Source organism: Ruditapes philippinarum, unplaced genomic scaffold, assembly GCF_026571515.1.
Source record: "Ruditapes philippinarum isolate M1 unplaced genomic scaffold, ASM2657151v2 ctg767_1_1_1_1, whole genome shotgun sequence".
NCBI lineage: Eukaryota > Metazoa > Mollusca > Bivalvia > Venerida > Veneridae > Ruditapes > Ruditapes philippinarum.
In genome coordinates, this window is record NW_026866214.1 from 96589 (window position 1) to 115533 (window position 18945).

The 18945-nt window shown below is 32.9% G+C and overlaps 1 protein-coding gene across 19 annotated transcripts in view; it reads left to right on the forward strand.

Moving 5' to 3' along the window:
• Positions 1-18945, forward strand: part of LOC132731733 (hepatocyte nuclear factor 6-like) — a 39295-nt gene that overhangs the window by 11171 nt on the left and 9179 nt on the right. For 3 of the 19 annotated variants that reach the window (XM_060717977.1, XM_060717976.1, XM_060717978.1), the window contains exon 4: positions 5432-5472. The exons of 14 other annotated variants lie outside the window; for them this stretch is intronic. In XM_060717977.1, the coding sequence (XP_060573960.1) occupies positions 5432-5472 (41 nt within the window). Of the gene's footprint in view, positions 1-3588; positions 3796-5431; positions 5473-18945 lie in introns of those variants that run through there. 2 more of the 19 variants (XM_060717979.1, XM_060717980.1) reach the window with 1 other exon arrangement.

Consider the following 18945-nt stretch of genomic DNA (forward strand, 5'->3'; position numbering starts at 1 on the left):
AGGCTAGTTCGGAACTCTGTTATTATTAATTTTAACGTATTGAAACATAACCAAAAAAAAACAAGTTACGTTTTCCAGTGGCCTTTGTTCTTTTATGGACTGAAGATTTAACCCTGGTATGGCATCTGGTGACAGATTTTGTGCAGTTTTAAAACACTTTCTACATGAGTTGCCGAAGCCACGTTTTCTTCAAAACCACACTGTTTTATGTTCAGTTTTTATTCTATACATTTTGCCTGGGATTTACAACTACTACAGCATATGTTCATGTTTGAAAGGGGGTCCAGTGCTAATTCACGTTTTCATAAAATATTCATCGCGCGTTACAAAAGGTCGTATTGTGACACACGTTACAAACTGTAATGCTCTTGTGTTGTATGTTTGTTTAGTCATATCTGGCTATTTACTTTAACTAACGCATAAAATAACCAAACAATAATGTTACCGAAATTATTTAGCGACATAATAGAACGGAGAGGGCTCTTTGAGGCTATAGTGTACGAATAAAGGCAGACAATTGACTTTTATGTAGCTCTCTATTGTAACAATGGCTGGTATTTACAAGTGTAAAACATATAATTGCTAAAAACTCTTAAGCCCCTTTTATTTATGTTGAATTTTATGCTCGTATGAAAGGAAATGAAATATACGCAAAAAAAAAATGGCATGTATATAATATGATATATTTAGAAAGAGGAAAATTAATATAACGAAATTTTAATGTGTAAATTTAGTCCTAATATAAAGGGTTGGTTTAAATCCCTTAAAATTGAAGGAAGGCTATGGTGATACTAAGATACATCCACCCATATGTCGATGGCCAGCTGTACCTCTAATTTTATGGTGACTGGCTGCGATCAAAGATTTTAAAGTTGCCATGGAGAAATCATAATCATTATACTCTGTTCCTGAAAAACTGTAATCACTATGCTTACAATTAAGTTGAAGGTTAAGACGGGGAGAAAATTATTAAGGACAGGTTGCCGAATGTTTGGCTAAAAATTCTTGCTGATAAAAATGACTTTCTGTGGCTTTTTCCTACTTTTATAGTACAAAAAAAAAAGATTTCGAGTGACAAAGAAAGTAATATTTCAGTAATTTTGAAGTAACTAAAATGATTAACACTGATTCTTTAAAAATTGGGGTTTCATATATTTGTCGCTATTCGAAAGATGTGAGGAAAGTCATTAGACTGTTACGTATGAAGTTGATGGATCTATTCAGTCCATCAAAGCTGTTGCCATAAATTTAAGTAAACATTGATACAGCAGAATGATGTGGTCATTTCCGTTTATCTAGCTGTGTTTGCATCACAAAAAGTTGACCGACACCATTTGTTTACCTTCCCTAATGGTGTCTTTTGTCCGTTTATGGCAGTGTTATGATTGTGAAGTGATCTTATGCCAGCATCAAACCTTTTGTTATCACACTGTATGATGTTGCTTTGTCACAACCTCCCACAAAAGATAATTATATCGCCACCGTTTTTAGCAGACGTCAATAATAGTAGTGGATAGTTTGTTATGTAAGTCATGGCAACACAGGGAGCCATTGTTGGTCATCACTAATTGTACGCGTTGAGAACCATTTGTCAAGCTTAAAGTCGACTAATCTCCCATGTAAATGAGACTGGTGTCCAATTTTTTTTTGTTGCCAGATGACAGTGAATAGCTTTATTGTCTTCATCTTGAAGTAGTGAATAGTTTTTCGCCTTTTTCATCATAAGCTTATCAAGATGTTTTGAATGATAGCGCAAGTCTGTGCCGATTTCAAATTAGGCTGATTTTAATCAGGAAATGATAGGTGTTGAAATGATTTTCAATTTTTTTTTCATGGTGACTTTAATGGGCAATGAGATAGGTAATTGAATATACACGGGTTATATTATTGTTGGAAACAACCTTGACCTTGTGTATATAATGTATGCACATTTTTGTATGCAGTTTCCACAAAATCAATTTGAAAAGATTGTTCAACAATGAATGACAGGCATATTATGTTGTTAAACAGTCTGTACTTTGGCCTGTTGCAGAATTTCTTATGAAAATAAAAAGAAGAAAGACACAAACATGAACAAGCTTGAATTTTTTCAACCATTTAACATTAAATGGGTTTAGTTATGAAAGTGGGTGAATAATTCTTTTCAGTATCGGCAATGAGATGTAATGAATAAATCGGAATTTTTTTAATGAAATCAAAAAATATGTATGAAATGCAGTAGAAAGCGAATAGAAAGCATAACCCATTAACCTAAAACTTTTTTTTTATTAGTTTTGACTTTAATATTGTCAGACTTTGTAATTCACAGTGGTTTTAAAACAAGAAGAAATCACTTGTTCAAATATTTTGTCAGTTACAAATTGAATTTGTATAATTGTTGTGTCTAAGTTTAGCATTTAAGTTTTGTAGCGTACAGAAGTTTTAATCTAAAGTTAAGTGGTTCCTATCAGGGTATTATCGCATATTTATCGTAAGTAAATGTTTGTCGTGTACTGTTAATAGATAGTTAAAGATAAATCTGTTTTGTCACTTAAAATTTGTTTGAAAAGTGACTTCACTTCTAGCATTTAAAACTATCAAATGCTATGCAAATGCATTTTTAACGTTTTGCGTCCAACACGATAAAACTTGCTGCTCTTTATTTCTCTTTTGTGTTTTTTTCTTTACTTGGCTTTGTTACATGTTATGTGCATGCTATTTTGGAGCATGTGTGATACAGTCAAAGACTGTATCATATAATAAAAGCATTTAATATTTATTTTATTATTTTCGTAAATGCTTAGATATTGTAAATTGCTGAAAAATGCATCGATTTTATAGTTATTTGTTTATTTAGTTAAAATTTTGGGTGCATAATTTAACCCTTAACCTGCTGAATGTGGGTCGTGGATTTGGTCCCGCTTAGAATTTGGAACAGTCCATTCAATGTGTGAGGGGACGTAAAGTATAAAGCCGGGTCATAATTCAGGGATGGAACAGCTATCTGGCCCGACTATATGCTGGTGGCAAAGACTTTTCTTGGTTCCAACATGTTAAGGGTTAATTTATGGTGCTATTGTTGTTGTTATTATTATGTATTGACATTTGCATATCTCATTTACATCAGGCACAGTTAAAGATTTTCATCACCTGTTTTGTTTAGCCCACAGCCATGCTTCCATATTTTAAAGTTATTTTAAAAAATTGCTAAGCCTATCCTGACTTTAACCCATAGTTCTAATGATTTGTTTGCTTGTCAATGTCAAGGATAGCTATACGACCTGACAATGTCTCAAAAGATAGAACAGGGCCGGCCTGCTAGCCCATTCAGTCCAACTAGAATAGCTATCATGCACTGCAGACTGCTCAGATCTTAGCATTTATCTAAAATTAGTAAGAATGTTTGGATTCTAATTCCATGCAGGATCAATTCATTACACAAAATGTAGACGGTCGAAGAAAATTTTAACTGTGTCTGAAATGAATATTGTGTTTAATATAGAACAGTGTATCGTGTATCATGTGCGCTACTTTTTTTCGTTTCGTTTTTCTTGAATTTGAATGCTAGCTATATTTTTGAGTTAATGTATGCTTTGTTTATTGTTTCAGTCTCATGGTAAGCTTGCAGAATAGCAGGTATCGAGAATGCCTAAATTATTGACCAATCACAGCACAGCATCACTGGTAGATAAACCCAAACTGATGTCGCAAACCCCTGTGTGCTCCCAGAATTCCAATTTTTTTTGCCATGCGCATGATTTACTGTTTGGACCGCTTGTAAAAAGAGTTTACAAGAAACACTTACCAAAAAAACAATTTACCAAAAAAACAATAGGCAAAAGCCCTGATCTTTATTTTGAATGGAGTGTGCAAAATTGTCTCCCTCTTGCAAAAAGAAGTTTTTTTCATTGGAATGTGTTTGTGGAAATGTGATATTCAGTTTGGATATACCAGTGCCCTGTGTGCTTGTGTTAAAGGAGGTATCATTAAATCCGGTTATGGATCGTATACCAGCATAACTATACTAACATTATTGCCGACAGTGCGTTTCTCGCACATTTCTGGGAATTTAACAAATCTCTAGTCAGTTAATTCAAAGATTTGCGAGAAACGCCTAATTGACAATGAAAAAGAATTCTGGTGGAGTGAAAGAAAATTTTGAACTAAAAACTTCGTTCCTTAAAATTATTTGTACTAATCTTCCGTCCGGTATAGTTGCTATGTTGTGCCGGACATCAGTTTCGCTTTTTATACTTTTTCCACTAAAATTGGGACTTGGTTAATTAGAAGTAGAGATTATAGTCATAATTTATAATTTTCATATTCTCTGGAACGTCAGTTCGGAGTCTATGACCAAAAAATATCTTTTATTACTAACACTGTTTTATATGACCTTAAAACAAATTTCCCCAATGAAAAAGGAACATGCTTTCATGCTTATGTAAAAGATACGTAAAAAAAAAGAATAGTTCGTAAAAAAATTTAAAAATGGAAAACAGAACAAAAGATCGATGTATTGGTTCAAATTTTTCGATCCACCAAAACTAATTCTGTAGTTGATACAAACTTTTTAAAATTCAAATTGTTATGTTGTATTTAGATCCGAATTCCTTCTGCAAGCTGTTGACGTGTGCATCTTGGCAATGAAAGCATGACTTCTTCCAGTATTTTTGTATTTACGCAGATATACGTCCTGTAGAAGAGTTACTTCTATTTTTTCAGCCATTGTTTTTTAAAAATTTTTACACATTCATAAGTCGAACAAAAATCAAACTACTCTTGGATGATACGGGTGTTGTGGTATATTATACAAAGGGAAAGTTGTGGTTGGGTATAAGATTGAGACGTACATTTCTCGTTAAGATACAGGACTATGGAGTTTGAATCTCGGTCAATCAATCTTTGGAATAGTTCTGGTCCTTTGAAAAGTTACATTCCTTTTTGGTCATGAAAAATACTTTGCTTTATTTAAAGTTGCTTTATATAAAGTTGATAGATTTAAGTAAATATGATCAAGTTTACAGAATTAACTGAATTATGTATATAAAAAACAACCGTATTTGACTTATGAGTGTGTTAAAATTTGTACTGGTTATGTACCATATTTGCTTGTATTATAATTATTTACCTCCTTTTGCTCAAACCATTAGAAGACCATTGATTGGTCACTCATCATTTCTTGTGTATTTATAACTTACAGCATATATCTTTACCATGTAAAATATGTATGAAGAAAAAAACTACATAATATTTACTTAACATAAAAAAAAGTGTAATATGTAATATATTGTTTAATTTATTGTTTGAAATCGTGTAAATTTTAGTCTATAACGTGTATCAGTATTTATAGTTACCTATTTTATCTACAGTTCTGTTCTTTCTTGTAATTTTATTCTTTTAATTTAAATTAAAATTTATTTTTTCCCGTCATTCATCTTTATTTTCTTTCTAGTTTGGAAGCGTTTTTTACGAGGGATATTTGAACTCAGTGTTGTATGTATATTGCAAAAAAAAAAGAGAAAGAAACTATTTACGGGGCAGTATTTATAATCTCAGTACACACTCGTATATAAACGTAGATTTAAAATATAAATAGCCACTTATCTATGCAGGGCGCAGACAGCTGTATTAAGATAATCAACGTATGACTAATATTAAGCAAAAAAATGCATAATGTACCAGTTAATTGTAAGCCCCCAGATCCCCCAACCACCAGGAGTGTGGGGGGATATTAAATATAGCGTGGGAGTGATATGAATTTTATCTCCCCTCTGTGACCGTACTGTCTTGGGCAATGCAGTTGTTTGGTTTGTTTTGGTGCCAGAAAAGCACCAGTAATGGGCAGTTGGCAGTAAGGACGCATTTAACAGGGGGAGGGGGTAAGGGGTTGTACCATCGGACTGTCCGGCAGCATTGCCTTTACCTGAGTTGATAATCCCGAATTCAAAGTCCCCAGGTGGGTTGACTGATTACAATTGACTGGTACAAAATATGTATGTTTATCTTAGAAGGGTAGGTTATTTATGCATGTGACACCACTGTACTGGAGGTTAAGGGTATAATTTTTGCATGTGCTTGATTCAAATGAAAAATGGTTGATTATATGATAATATACAATGTATAAATTTATTGATGGTTTAACACAAAACAGTTGCAATTCAATTAACTTCGGAGAGAAAAAAAGAAAGTTGCGATTGATTTGTTTTAAACGTTCAAATTTTGAAAACAGGACCAGAATAATTCTGGTCTGCTATAATTATGTAATGCTGCTTATTATCACGCTTTTAAAGTACACATTGGTATACTCTCGCAGAAATTTGACGGAATTTCGTGAAGCAGCAAGCATGCATGCTGGAATATGTAGATGATCATGTATTGACAAAGCCGTGATTAACCTATGGTGATGGCAGTTTGTAATATAAGCATTTTTTTACAAGCAATGAGACAATATAAATTTTCAGACATTTCTTTTTAATGCTAATAGATTGAATTTCGTTGAACATGTCCGAGTTACATTTGATATAAACTTGAATCACTAAATTTAAATCACTTAATTAAAAGATAAAAATAGAGAAACAGAAAAACTTTTTTTTTCAAAGTCTAATGAAAAAAGGGCTGTCTGAACGTATTTAATTTGAGGAAATTATTATATCTAGGATAAGATCTTGGGTATTAATAAATTGAACTGATCATAATAATGATTGCCCCGACCCGCCGAGGGCTAAATGAGGCAGGTGGACTAGATAAGATACTTTTATTTGCAAATATTCCCTTTCCGACTACAGGCCTTTGTCCAGCAAATGGCGGAAGCTGTAAATCTTTATATGGCATGCGACTGGGAAATTTTGAATTCAAACAGAAATCTATTTGAAATTTAAACATTCTGTTGATATGACGTAAAAAAATTATTAAAGACTGTAACATGACGATGGTATTGAAAAATTAGTAAGTAAGACATATGTATGCCTTTGAAGTGGTGTATTCTTTGATCTAGTGTTAGGTAGCTACCACAAGACTAATCGTGAACAATGGTTTTGATACGATATGAAATATATTGTACTCACTTTTTATGTCGAACAAGTTCTATGTATATTTCACTTAGCCTGTTGGCCGCTAACGATTCAACCCATACGACAGCGGTGCAGACCAAGTTCAACAAGCAAATCTGTGCCGTCCGATCATGGTCGGTACTGTTAGCTTTTTAGTCCGTACATATTTTGAATTTTCCCTAAAAGTAATGAATGGTTTTGTCTAGATGAAACGATGGATAGGTCAATTTAAGATATTTAGCATGCTAGGGGTTGAAAAATATATTTCTGTAGATTTTGATCCATGGTAAAATGGGAAATGACTAAGAAAGTAAATATTGAGGTTATATCAAGACTTTATCATTCCATGTTTTTTTACGGTTCATGTTAATATTTTGGCGGCTAGGTATCACCAAACACGAGGCATGTTCTAATGCACAAACAAGAGCAAATATCCTTCATATCGCAGCAATAAATGCAGATAAATTTCGCTTTTTGGTATGCCATGACCAGGGGTGCTCATCCATATTATGTTTTTGAAGATTATATGTACGGAAAATTTCAATGACATGTTTATTTTAGATTATGCTATAGGGAAGAAAAAGATAACTATGTGAATATCCAGTGTATACTTGAGCATTAATTTTTGGTTAAGAGTTTACGTTTTAATTCTTACGTATCTTAGCTTGGGACTGTACTCGAAAATATTATCCTTGTTCACGACTAACGCCTGAACCCGCCGCTTATTTAAAAGTCGGTATTATAAGAAACTGGATTATTTTAACCATAATACCTTTATCTATTTCTGTCATTTTTATTTTCATTATTACATAGATTTTAAAAGATTGATGTGTGTCCGCATTTTTGAATTAAAGTTAATAAGAGTTAAGTAAACTAAAATACAATTTTTTCTGTATGAGTATTTCTTATTAATGGTGCGTTACCATGAAAAAAATATTTATTAGCCGTTCTTTAATATCAGTCTTAGCACGTTCTCTTTTTCGACTCGTGAGGTTTTTTTTTTCTGTTCGAAGCCATTTGTTTCTGTAAATGTCAAGAGAATTCCAATTAAGGGAGAGCAGTATTTATATTGTATTTTATTTGTGTTGATTGGTATAGTTTTAAATGTGAGCGATCAGACAATTTTTCTTGGCATGTGTTTAAAGTGAAAAGAAATAAATTTTTTAAGTTATGATGGTTGGATATTTATAAATTGAGCCGCGTCACGACAAAACCAACATAGGGCGTTTGCGACCAGCATGGATCAAGACCAGCCTGCGCATCCGCGCAGTCTGATCAGGATCCATGCTGTTCGCTTACCAACTCTATTACAAGTAGAGGAACTGATAGCGAACAGCATGGATCCTGATCAGACTGCGCAGATGTGCAGGCTGGTCTGGGTCCATGCTGGTCGCAAACGCACTATGTTGGTTTTGTCAGCTCAAATGTTTGTCATTACAGTCATTATGAAAAGTGGGTATTCTGTATGTAGATGTCAGAGTTTGTGATCTTGGCTGACGTATTGAAAACAGTTATTCAGTTCTGTATGGTAGCCTTGCCTGAAATGTTAATGATTAATATAACAGAAGAGATGGGCTAATATCATATCTAATGTAAAAAATTTAAAATAATAAAATTACATTACAACATATATAATAATTTGACCGCAACTAAAGACTGTGCATTCCCCCCACCCCCCCCCCCCCCCATTTAAATCCCCTCCCTCCTGGCTCCCACCCCCACCAACAAAATTCACAGTATGTTTTATATAAAGTTCATTGACAAAATCTGATTAAAGTTGAAGAATGATCAAAGTTTCGCATGATTAATTAAGCTAATTGCAATATTGAAAAATCTCCCCAACAGCTAAATTAGCCCATATGACTATGGAATAGCAAACAAAGGGAGTAGAAAGGGGGCATCAGGTTGTAAGGTGGTTATCTCTTGGACTATCAATGGTTATTCTAGTCAGGATTTTTATTTTAATGTTTAAAAGTTAACCTCAGGCTTCTATAGACAGATTGAATACAACATTTTAGGTAGTAATAAAAATATTACATTGTAACCTTTTATGTTATGTACATTTATGTACACGCATACAGTCTTTAACAAAAAAAAGGGGAAACTTATATGACGAGCCTTCCATGAAGAATTTCTCTTTCATTGGTTTTATTTTTATTTGAAAAATCTCGTTACCCTTGTTTGAATAGGTTCTGATAAGGAAAAATGTAAACACGTCCAAACTTAAATATCGTGACCTCTGACCTGTCCTCTTGACACCAAGGTGTTAAAATTACTACCAGCTTATAACAGGTATCCCCAAAATTGTGTGTGAAAAGCCTTTGTCTGTTCAACAACACTCTCTCCTTCTATGGGGAACAGCTGGTTTGTAAAAGGGGCCCACCTGCCCCCCTTCCTGAAAGACACATTTTAAGGGCATCCACCAAATCCACCAACCACAAAATATCTCAACTGTGCAAAGCAAATAGCTTTGCTTAAATATTATGGGCTTGTTTGGAAAAAGAAAAATTATAATTTCAAAATATTTTGTGAATGAATTACTAGGGTTGTTTTGTAATTTTGAAACATTTTAGATATTTGAATCGTAAGGTTATGTTGGTATACCATTTTGAAGTAAGGGTTAGGTATTTGGGTGGGTATGTAAATTTTAAGTTGACCTTTATTGCAGTTTTCCTCCAATGTGTACAAGATGGGTCACCACCTAACTTCCATTTCTTAACTGTAAATTTGCTGGTAGTCTATCTTAAAACAACTTGCCTATTTTCTTATTTAAGAGCCGAGCTTCAATGTAAATAAAGTCTGTAAAAAAACGTCGTATTTACTGAGAATTCATGTAGACAGAAAATGTCTCGTTTCTTCAAAACTATAAATAAAATGTAACGGAGATGTTCTTTTCTGTAATTTAAAAGTGGGGAAACCACTGCTTTAAACCTTCCAGCTATCGTCTCTCTGATGCCTACAAATTATCCTTTATGGTTTGGTATACACAGAAATTAGACCCCCGTTCAGACATTGAATAATTTATTCCAGTAGACCAGGTTTAGCAATAAACAATTCCATGCTCGGTGCAATTATTTGGCTTGTACTGTATAGTACGCTTTTCAGTGGAGAACATTATGTGACTCTACCATGTGACGTCGGTGGTTTTAAAGCGGCATGGTATTATCCAAGGTCTTTGCAGCCGAAATGTTACCATGGTAATTGAAAAGCACTCGGTAACAGAAGGCAGCAAATTAATTTGCAGACCCATACACACACACAAACACAATGACAGATAAAAATATCCAGATTTCAGGCCTAAAAAGGGCAATCATTTTATCATGGCTGACAGTTAATTGGTGGAAAAAATCTAAATGGAAAAGAAAAGCTTATATTTGATAAGGACTGAAAGAGATTAAACAAAATTTTCTTTGATGTTTTTTTATTTGTATGACAGTAAAGAACGTGTGATAGCTGTTAATTGAAATTATTTTAAATGTTTTGAATTTCTTCATTCCATGACATGGGGCGGGTGGGGGGTTGTTAAATCTAATATGCTATGCATAGATGTTTTAATATTAAGGTAGTTGTAGATTTATGATGTCTGTATGATGTAACACGTTAATAATTTAAATTGTATGACAGCGATGATTCAAACAAACTTTCCTCTAAACTGCCATGTTTTCAGACCAGAAACTTGATTCTTTACTTAAATGATAAAAAAAAAATATCATACATATCCTCCATTTTCTTCTTCCTTTAGTAGCAAATAATTATGGTAAGGTGTTTTTTTAAAGCTTTTTTTCTCTACTTTTAGAGCAGGTGCTTTTTCAGTGCCAATTGATATGTTTTTCCTCAGACATGAAATTAATGAAAATGAATCACGGAAAAACAGTTTACGTCTTTTTACAAGCATATTGTGTGTTAGTTAGCATCTTTGTTTCTACCATATTTAGTCGACATACCCATAAAACACCTGTTCATTAAGCTGAATACCTGGCCAACATAACATGAATAATTGAAACGCAAGCTCCGTTTTTCCCATGTGATAATCTTAGAGTTCTGCCATAAATTGTGTTTATTTCTCTGCGGTGAATGATGGCCGTGTTGTAAAAGGAATAACAGAGTAAGAATGAATTGTTTGCACCGTAGATTGCTTTCCTTTGTTTTCTCAAAAGATTTTTTAAAAAAAACAACAACTTTTAACGTTACTTCGTCTACATTTTCATTTAATTCTTGCCGACATGAAAGTTCTCAGGTGAACAAAATATTTCATTCCTCGAGGCATAGAATCTATAAATAGCATTGTGATGATTTATAAAGCCGACAGAGATATCGTTACTTAAATTGTGTTATTAGTTATTATTTTTATCATTTATGGTTTCAAAGCAATCTTATTGAACCTAGGTATATCGCAAGATTATGTGTTCAATGCACAACAGTAAAAAAAAAAAGAAAGGTGAACTTGCATAGGTGGCTATAATATAATATAATGTAATGCAATGGCAGGCTATATGGAGGTCGAAATTTTATTGAGATTGGATATTAAAACAAACGAGCTTGCCTGATTGCAAATGTAAAATTATCTCCCCATTCTATCTTACAAACCATTAAATGTCAATTAAAAGATTTATCGTTTTTGATAATTACTAGTGAGTGCTTTATGTCCAGATTTGATTAATGTGAAATTTTATTACCCGAGGTGAGGTGGGGGGGTCATGTTTTTTAACTGATGGTCAGTGTCCTTTCAACAAAAGCGTTTGGAAAGAATTGAATTTTTTTAACGCTTTTATTAATAATGATATATCCTTGTCAAAATTAATATAAATGTAGACTTAATTTATATGGTGTTGGGTACATGCTGTTTTATTTATAACTTTTTTTTGTAGAACTATAAAAAATATTTATTAAAATGTCTGATACATTGTATATGATATAAAATTAGAAAAGTTTGAGACTAATAAAATTGAAATTGTTTGAGTAATTTTCACTAACGTCATCTTTTTTACTAAAAAAACAAATGTGTCAAAGTGTACCATCATCTGCTTGTTTAAGTTCCCGTGCAGTAAAGATTTTAAATCGTTTATAGCTTAAACTTTTCTTTTTTGTTGTTAGATAAGTTGATAGGGGAAAATGTCATCTTGTATTTATAATGAATTATTTATAAGCAAAGTAATTCTGTACTGAATATTGAAAATGAAAATTTTGCTGTCATGCTGCTCCTATGGGAACCGTCGGTAACTATGTTGAATACATGTACTACCATTTGTCACCTGGTTCCAGGCCTAACGTACTTGATTCCCCTTTGTTATTTTACGATTGTGTGGAAAATAATGGCGATATGATCGCAGTTTGGTCGTGTGCCACCATTCAAGCATATTACTAGCGTGTATAACAACTCTATTTTCTAAAGGTGCTAAATAAGTGAAGTGTAACGCGAAATGGTTTAAGCATCGCATTATTGTATAGAAGTTGATTATTTCTTATTTGGTGACATTTGGGTATTTTTAAGCGACCTTTTATCAAGAACGATCAATTATTATAGCAATTTGAAAACAAATTATTTGTTAAAAATTGCGAGAGAGAAAAAAAAACTCAGGCTGATTTATTTTTGTATAGTATTAATAAACTATCGGACCCTTGAGCATTCTTATAGAGTAAACTTTGTTTAACTTCAAAAACGAAAGTATTTTTATTTTTATCAAAAGGTTCTATTAACCCAAATAGTTGTGTTGTCATTTGCAAACAGTGCGAATAAAGGAAAGACTGCCGTTTTGAATGAGAAGAAAGGCTTAATCATACTTAAATTTCGCCGATTGTAAAGATAACGGAATTTTTGTAAAATTTGTGTGTAAAAAGTATTTCAGTGTAATAATGTAAATCGCATTGTCACCGTTAGCGTGAAAACACTCTTCTGTATACTAGTTTTAGGTATTTCAGTCGTTTTAACATGTATTTCTATTTGGGTTTCTAGATATATTAAAAGAGATAAAGTAATTTCTATTTATAGAGAGTTCTATTCATGTCTCAGTGAAGTGTTTAAAGTTTTGAAAAAAAAATTTTTTATCATTATACATGTATCACGCAAAATTTAACAGATTTCAAGTGGACGAACAGATAATGGGATGCCTTGTCAACAGTCCAGTGACTGACACTGTTTGACCTGGTGTAAGTCTTGGGGAATGATTTTTGAAATGTTAACTAATCTGCAGATTAAAGTGAGGGATCAGGTCAAAAGGGGAGGCTTACCGGGGAACAGTTATTAATGATGTGGGAGGATTTACTCACTGATCCCTTCAGCTTGTACTGTCTTATAGCAAGGAGTTGGCCCTCTTAAAAACTGCCCGTAGTTACATGAGAAAATATGCATGGCACAGACTCAATGACACAGTATCCACCATAATGCATCCAGTTTCGTTCTAAATTTGACAGGTTTTGATATTTTGGGGGAGGAATGGAAATAAATGAAACGCTGTCGTCATTGTGGAAATTGATCATGAATAATTTTGGTTCCTGGGAGCTGGAGAATCTAGCGGCAGTTTTGTTATAACTGGGCACCAATTAAGAATCGTGTAAAAGTTTTGATCATGCAGTCAGTCCGGAAGATAATAAATTCTCACCCTAAGGTTACAGTCTTTGCCAAGTTAAGATGAACTAATTTATTGCCAAACTGTCGGCAACTTTACCCCGCCTCGTTCACGGAATTAATGGAATTTGTTCAGCGGCCTCTTAACAGTAAAGCAGATCGTCCAAGTGAATCGAGACTTAAATGGAATTTTCCTGTTTTCATACGAAAGACTGATGTTCTTACAAGCTTCAACCTATTTGTTCATATTTAGTCTTTTGTTTGTAAGCCGCGATGTTCGTATTTCTTCAGTCATTATATTTAGTTCTTACAAGATTTTTTTTGCGGCTATAGAACTGATCATCGTAATGTGATTTTTACATGACGTGTTTCACGACGTGTTGAAATATTTATGTTGAATAATTGAATGAAGTGGAAACCGTTTGATTTTATCGCGAAAAATGCAAAATTCAAAACATTAAGAGCGGATACATGTTTTAAAAGAATGTAATAGCGCCAAGTCTGTTGAAAAGTATGAACACCACTAAATGTTATTGTAAATTCTTTAGGTGGGACTTCTCCAATATAAGTGCTTGAATTCATCGTTGTTAAAATAAATGTTTACCAACAAATTAATTTTTTTTCATTAAATTTAAGGAAAAGATGTTAATTTCAGAGGAATCAAACGATAAAGATTATTTTTGGCTCCGAGTATTTTCAAATTTTTTTAGCACAATTGACGGCTTCTTTTTCAGATTTTGTTTAATCTATAAATTGTCAGAATGTTAATGCCATGTAATGTTCTATTTATACTTCATAGATGACAGTCACTTCATGAACATTTTGGCATCATTTCTTTATTTGCCATACAAAAAACTCACCAATGTTTAAAAGAAACAAGTTCTTTCAAATCAACTGACAGGGTAATTTTATGTTCTTACATGCGATTAATTTGATTGGAGAACTATTGATTTTCTGCCTTCAAAGTAAACAGAATCACTCTACAAGATGGGCCATAAAGCATCTTAGTGGATAACCATTTATAAAACAATTTCTCTTGAAGAAATGTATGAAATGTCTTTAAAAAAAAAGAAATAACGGCCTTGTTTGGGAATTCTCGTCGGCTAATTGAACTTAAATTTGTTACGTCAAAACGAGAGCTCTTCACGGTTTTATTCCAAATAGAGAAGAGTTTGACAATGTAGTCTTGTGCAAATTTGTGGGAACAATAGGAATGGTACCCTTAAGCGTACTGAATAGAAATTTATTGCTTTCCCATTTCGTCTGTAGTACTTTGCTGTGCTATTTAAGTGCTGGTGAATATGCATAGCAGTTTGAAATGTGGGCTGTTTCTCTTGCAATTTGCCTTAAAAAACATGTTTTCTTTAGAGGTTTGAAAAAGGGTTTTCATTAAAAGTCATTGCAGAAGTTTTGTAAAAAACCCAACTTCCTTTCTCTAGGTCTTCCCATAATGCCTTTTGCCTTACAGGAAGTTCTGATTTATTCTCTAGTTTTCAAAAAAAAAAAAAGTCCTGCTTGATTAAATTTGAGATGAATGTTTATTCAGAACAATGTTCCAGTTCTCAAGTTCTACAAATATAAGCGATCAGTTATGAGTGTTTGCTCTGCAGTCCCCACGGACACATTAATCTAAACAAAGCATACTAAGCTCATAAAAAATGATATTCTTTACACTTGGAGGGTCCCAAGACATGTTGGCCTAGCATAATAGCATGGTAATTATAGGCATGCTTATGTTTCATGAACCTTCTCTTGTTTTACTGGCGTTAAGACATTATACGGAAATTATCGATTTACCAAACTTTATGATTAATTGTAAGTCATTGCTAATAGCCTTAAACCCCCAAAACGTCCTAAGCACTTTTGTTTTATTGCAGATTCTATTGTAGGAAAAAAAATTATGTAGTTATAAATATACATGTGTGGTAAAGAAAACTTGCTGTAAAGTCTTGCTTTGACAGGAAGAGTTTCTATATGATATATATTCATTGAGTCCTTGATTATTTATATAAGAATGATATTATTTTATTCCATTTACCACCTATAGTTCACCATGGTCATTTATTCGTTAATAACATTGAATAGTATTCAGTGCCATCCTTTCATAAACTCCCTTCTTGGGAATTTGTGCTCCGTTTCCAGAACAACCAATTGTTAGAAGAGATTGAAATTCCCTGTAATTTCGTTCACTCGTAAAATTGTGGAAGTATCGGGGCGATTCGAGTGGAATAATTCAGCTTTCCCGTCACATTATTAGGTAAACATTGTACTGACGACCTCAATAGGGAATGATTGTTAATGGTTTGAGATTTTAATTAAATCACCGACGAGGCTAACAAGACAAAAATGTAATTTCTTTCTGTTCGAAACATTTTTAGACGTCATAATTTTTTTTTCCCAGTAGAAATTAAATAAAGGAAGTGATATTTTCTTAATTTCACAATATAAAATTTTGGTTATAAAGAAGCAATTGTAAATTTTTAGGTTAGATGTGTAATATTTTACTGTTTTCTATGGAAATACCAGTTTTATTTTGTATTTTGCTTTTCTTCGTCATTCACTGCAACTTGAAATGAGAAAAAATACAACGTACAAGTTGTATTGAATGCTGTTCTTCAGTGCCTGACATTCACCAGCCTCGCGTTGCTAAGGAATTGTAGCTGATTATAAGAAACATGTCACCACATGTCCTTTCTCTCGGCTGCTGAATAAACACCTAAACACTAAATAACGCTATCATAAATTCAGGCAGTAATTTTATCCAGTCGTAATTTTATCCAGCTTCAAAACGGATTCGTGTATGATTTTCGAGAAAATGTATTGACAATGGCACTGAAATGATCGGAGTATAATGATCAAAAACTTAGCTAGATTCTAGATATATTGCCGATAGCAATGAAAATGTTTGCGAGACAAAAATAGACTAAATTTCGTTAAAAGGCTCGGAACAATGAACAAATTTAGTCAATTAGATAACATACGTTTAACAGTTTTCCGAGGCTGAAGTCGGCTGATAATGTTCGGATAAAAATCAGGTTGTTCTCGATTAATCCGGCTCTAAAAATATCAGTTTATATTGAAAGCATTTAGTTTCTAATTTGATTATATTTCAGCGAAATTCCCTATAAAAAAAATGATTGATGGTTTATTCCAAATTGAAAGATGGACAAAACCATTTTACATATTTAGAGGGGGGTAAAAGGGTAAATGTAGAAATACTTCATGACTCAAAGGTAGTAAAGGGATATATTTTTTATCGGGTTTCCTTCATTAAGAACCATAATGTGGATGAAAAAAAGTGGTAGTTTACTTAATTTTCTTGTTAGGAACTGAGAGCTTTAGATAGTGATCAACCTTGTAACTATGGCAACATGAATGTATGGCGAAATTGTCACAAGTCCATTCTCGTTGTATAGAAAATATACAAGTTTTTTTATTAACGTTGATAACCAATCAGAAGATAAGATTTTATTCTCTATTTAAATAAATGTTTGTCTTGATCTTGATTGGCCCTTAACATTAATGATAAATCTGTTAGTGTGTGTTATATATACTGGTTGGTGTAATTTGTTCTAAATATTTTTGGAGCAGATTTTCCTTTTTACGTCCTTTTCTAAACACAACAAAATTCTGCAGTCAAAGAACATGGCTCAAACATATTTTTTTTAATGAAAATTGAGTATGCCATTAAGAATGCATATTCATTAAATTGGATGTTTACATATTTTGCTTGCGGGAGGGAGGCACATTCAGATACATAGAGATTGTGACATCTGCTGGTTACCATATTAGATTTAACTCGCAGAGAAGTTTCCAATATATTGTCTTTGCCAAAATCTCGAGATTTGCCTTACATCGGCATGCCTTATATGGCAATAATGCCATTCATGCTAAGGTTAGTTTACTCGGAGATTTAGACATCTGAATTTTAACAATGACATGTTTTAGAATCGAAAACATAATCTGTTTACTATAAAAAAGGAAAGCTTAACAGTATTATTGTATTTTACAATTAATGTTTCATACTTTATCACCATATACAAGTGTGTATAAAAAGCATGGGGAAAAAAACATGCGTACATGAGATGTATTATTATTTTTCTTATTTTGGTCAGTGGAATAATGCATATGGTTGTAAGTTGCTATGGCGATATGCGATGTTGTTTTTTTTACCATTGTGAACGTAACAGCTGTTTGGAACATTATAACAGTATAAAATGTGAACAGCCTGAGATCTTGAAACTAATCTGCGAATGTTGCCTTATTAATGTTATCACCTTTTTCTTTAAGGTAATATTTAATCTTAAACGCAAAAACAATTAAGTAGGTAAATGTTTAATGGTCAAATCTCAATTACGAGAGTATACATGTATTTACAGTATTCCTACTGTTCAGTTTAAGTAACCAATGGTGTGTGTTGTTACAAAAGGTGTTCAAATCCGGTTAAGGGTATTTTGTTGTACCGAGAACTGCACATATTTGTGCCGCATGATTAGTTTTCCATTAATTTTGTTTTTGTTGCCGAAAGAATTTTAATAAAAACTAGTCCGACTTTATATAAAGTCGATTCCGTATTTCGAACGAGATTTAAGCTCATGTTTTAAGTTATTTATGATACATTAGTACCGGGTTGATTATATTTTACGGTACCGAAATCTTCTTTATGAATATTTTACCGTCATTTTTATAAATAAATAAGCAATTCATAGACAAAGAAGGATTACCATATTTGTGGAGGGATTGAATGAGAAATATGACCCGTACAGGGTTAAAGTACTCGTGGATTTACTGTACGATGATAATTCTCTTGTATTTGCATTCAGCGTTAGATTGCTACTGTAGAACGGAAATTCATATGAAACAAAAGTTATGGGCTGAAAATAGTATCACTGGGATGGAAATACTGTATAAAACAAAAAATTACTGACTGAAAATATTTTTGTTTGAAAAAAAAAATGTTGTTTAATAAGATGTCAGCTTCTTCTCTGAAATGCTTAGCTGTCATAATGAAGGAGTTCCCGGGCCCTCTAGTTTAGATCAGGCCAGCTGGTTAGTCCAGACTTGCATTATACATTTAGTTGCTCTTTTTTAGCATTTTCATATTTAAGTCTTATAATATTATGAAAATTTGGACAGTTCTAAATTTACTTTAAACTATGTGTATACATGTGTTTAAACGTGAATGAGAAGGCCAGGTGCTATGGTAACTTGTAATAGAGTGGGAACACTTTCTACCTTGATGAAGGGAAAAATCTGGGAAGCACAGGTGTTAGGTAGAAAATTAATTAGTCTCGCTTTTGACACCACTGATAGGCTGGATTTGTCAACCAGGGGAGAAAAGATTACTGTCAT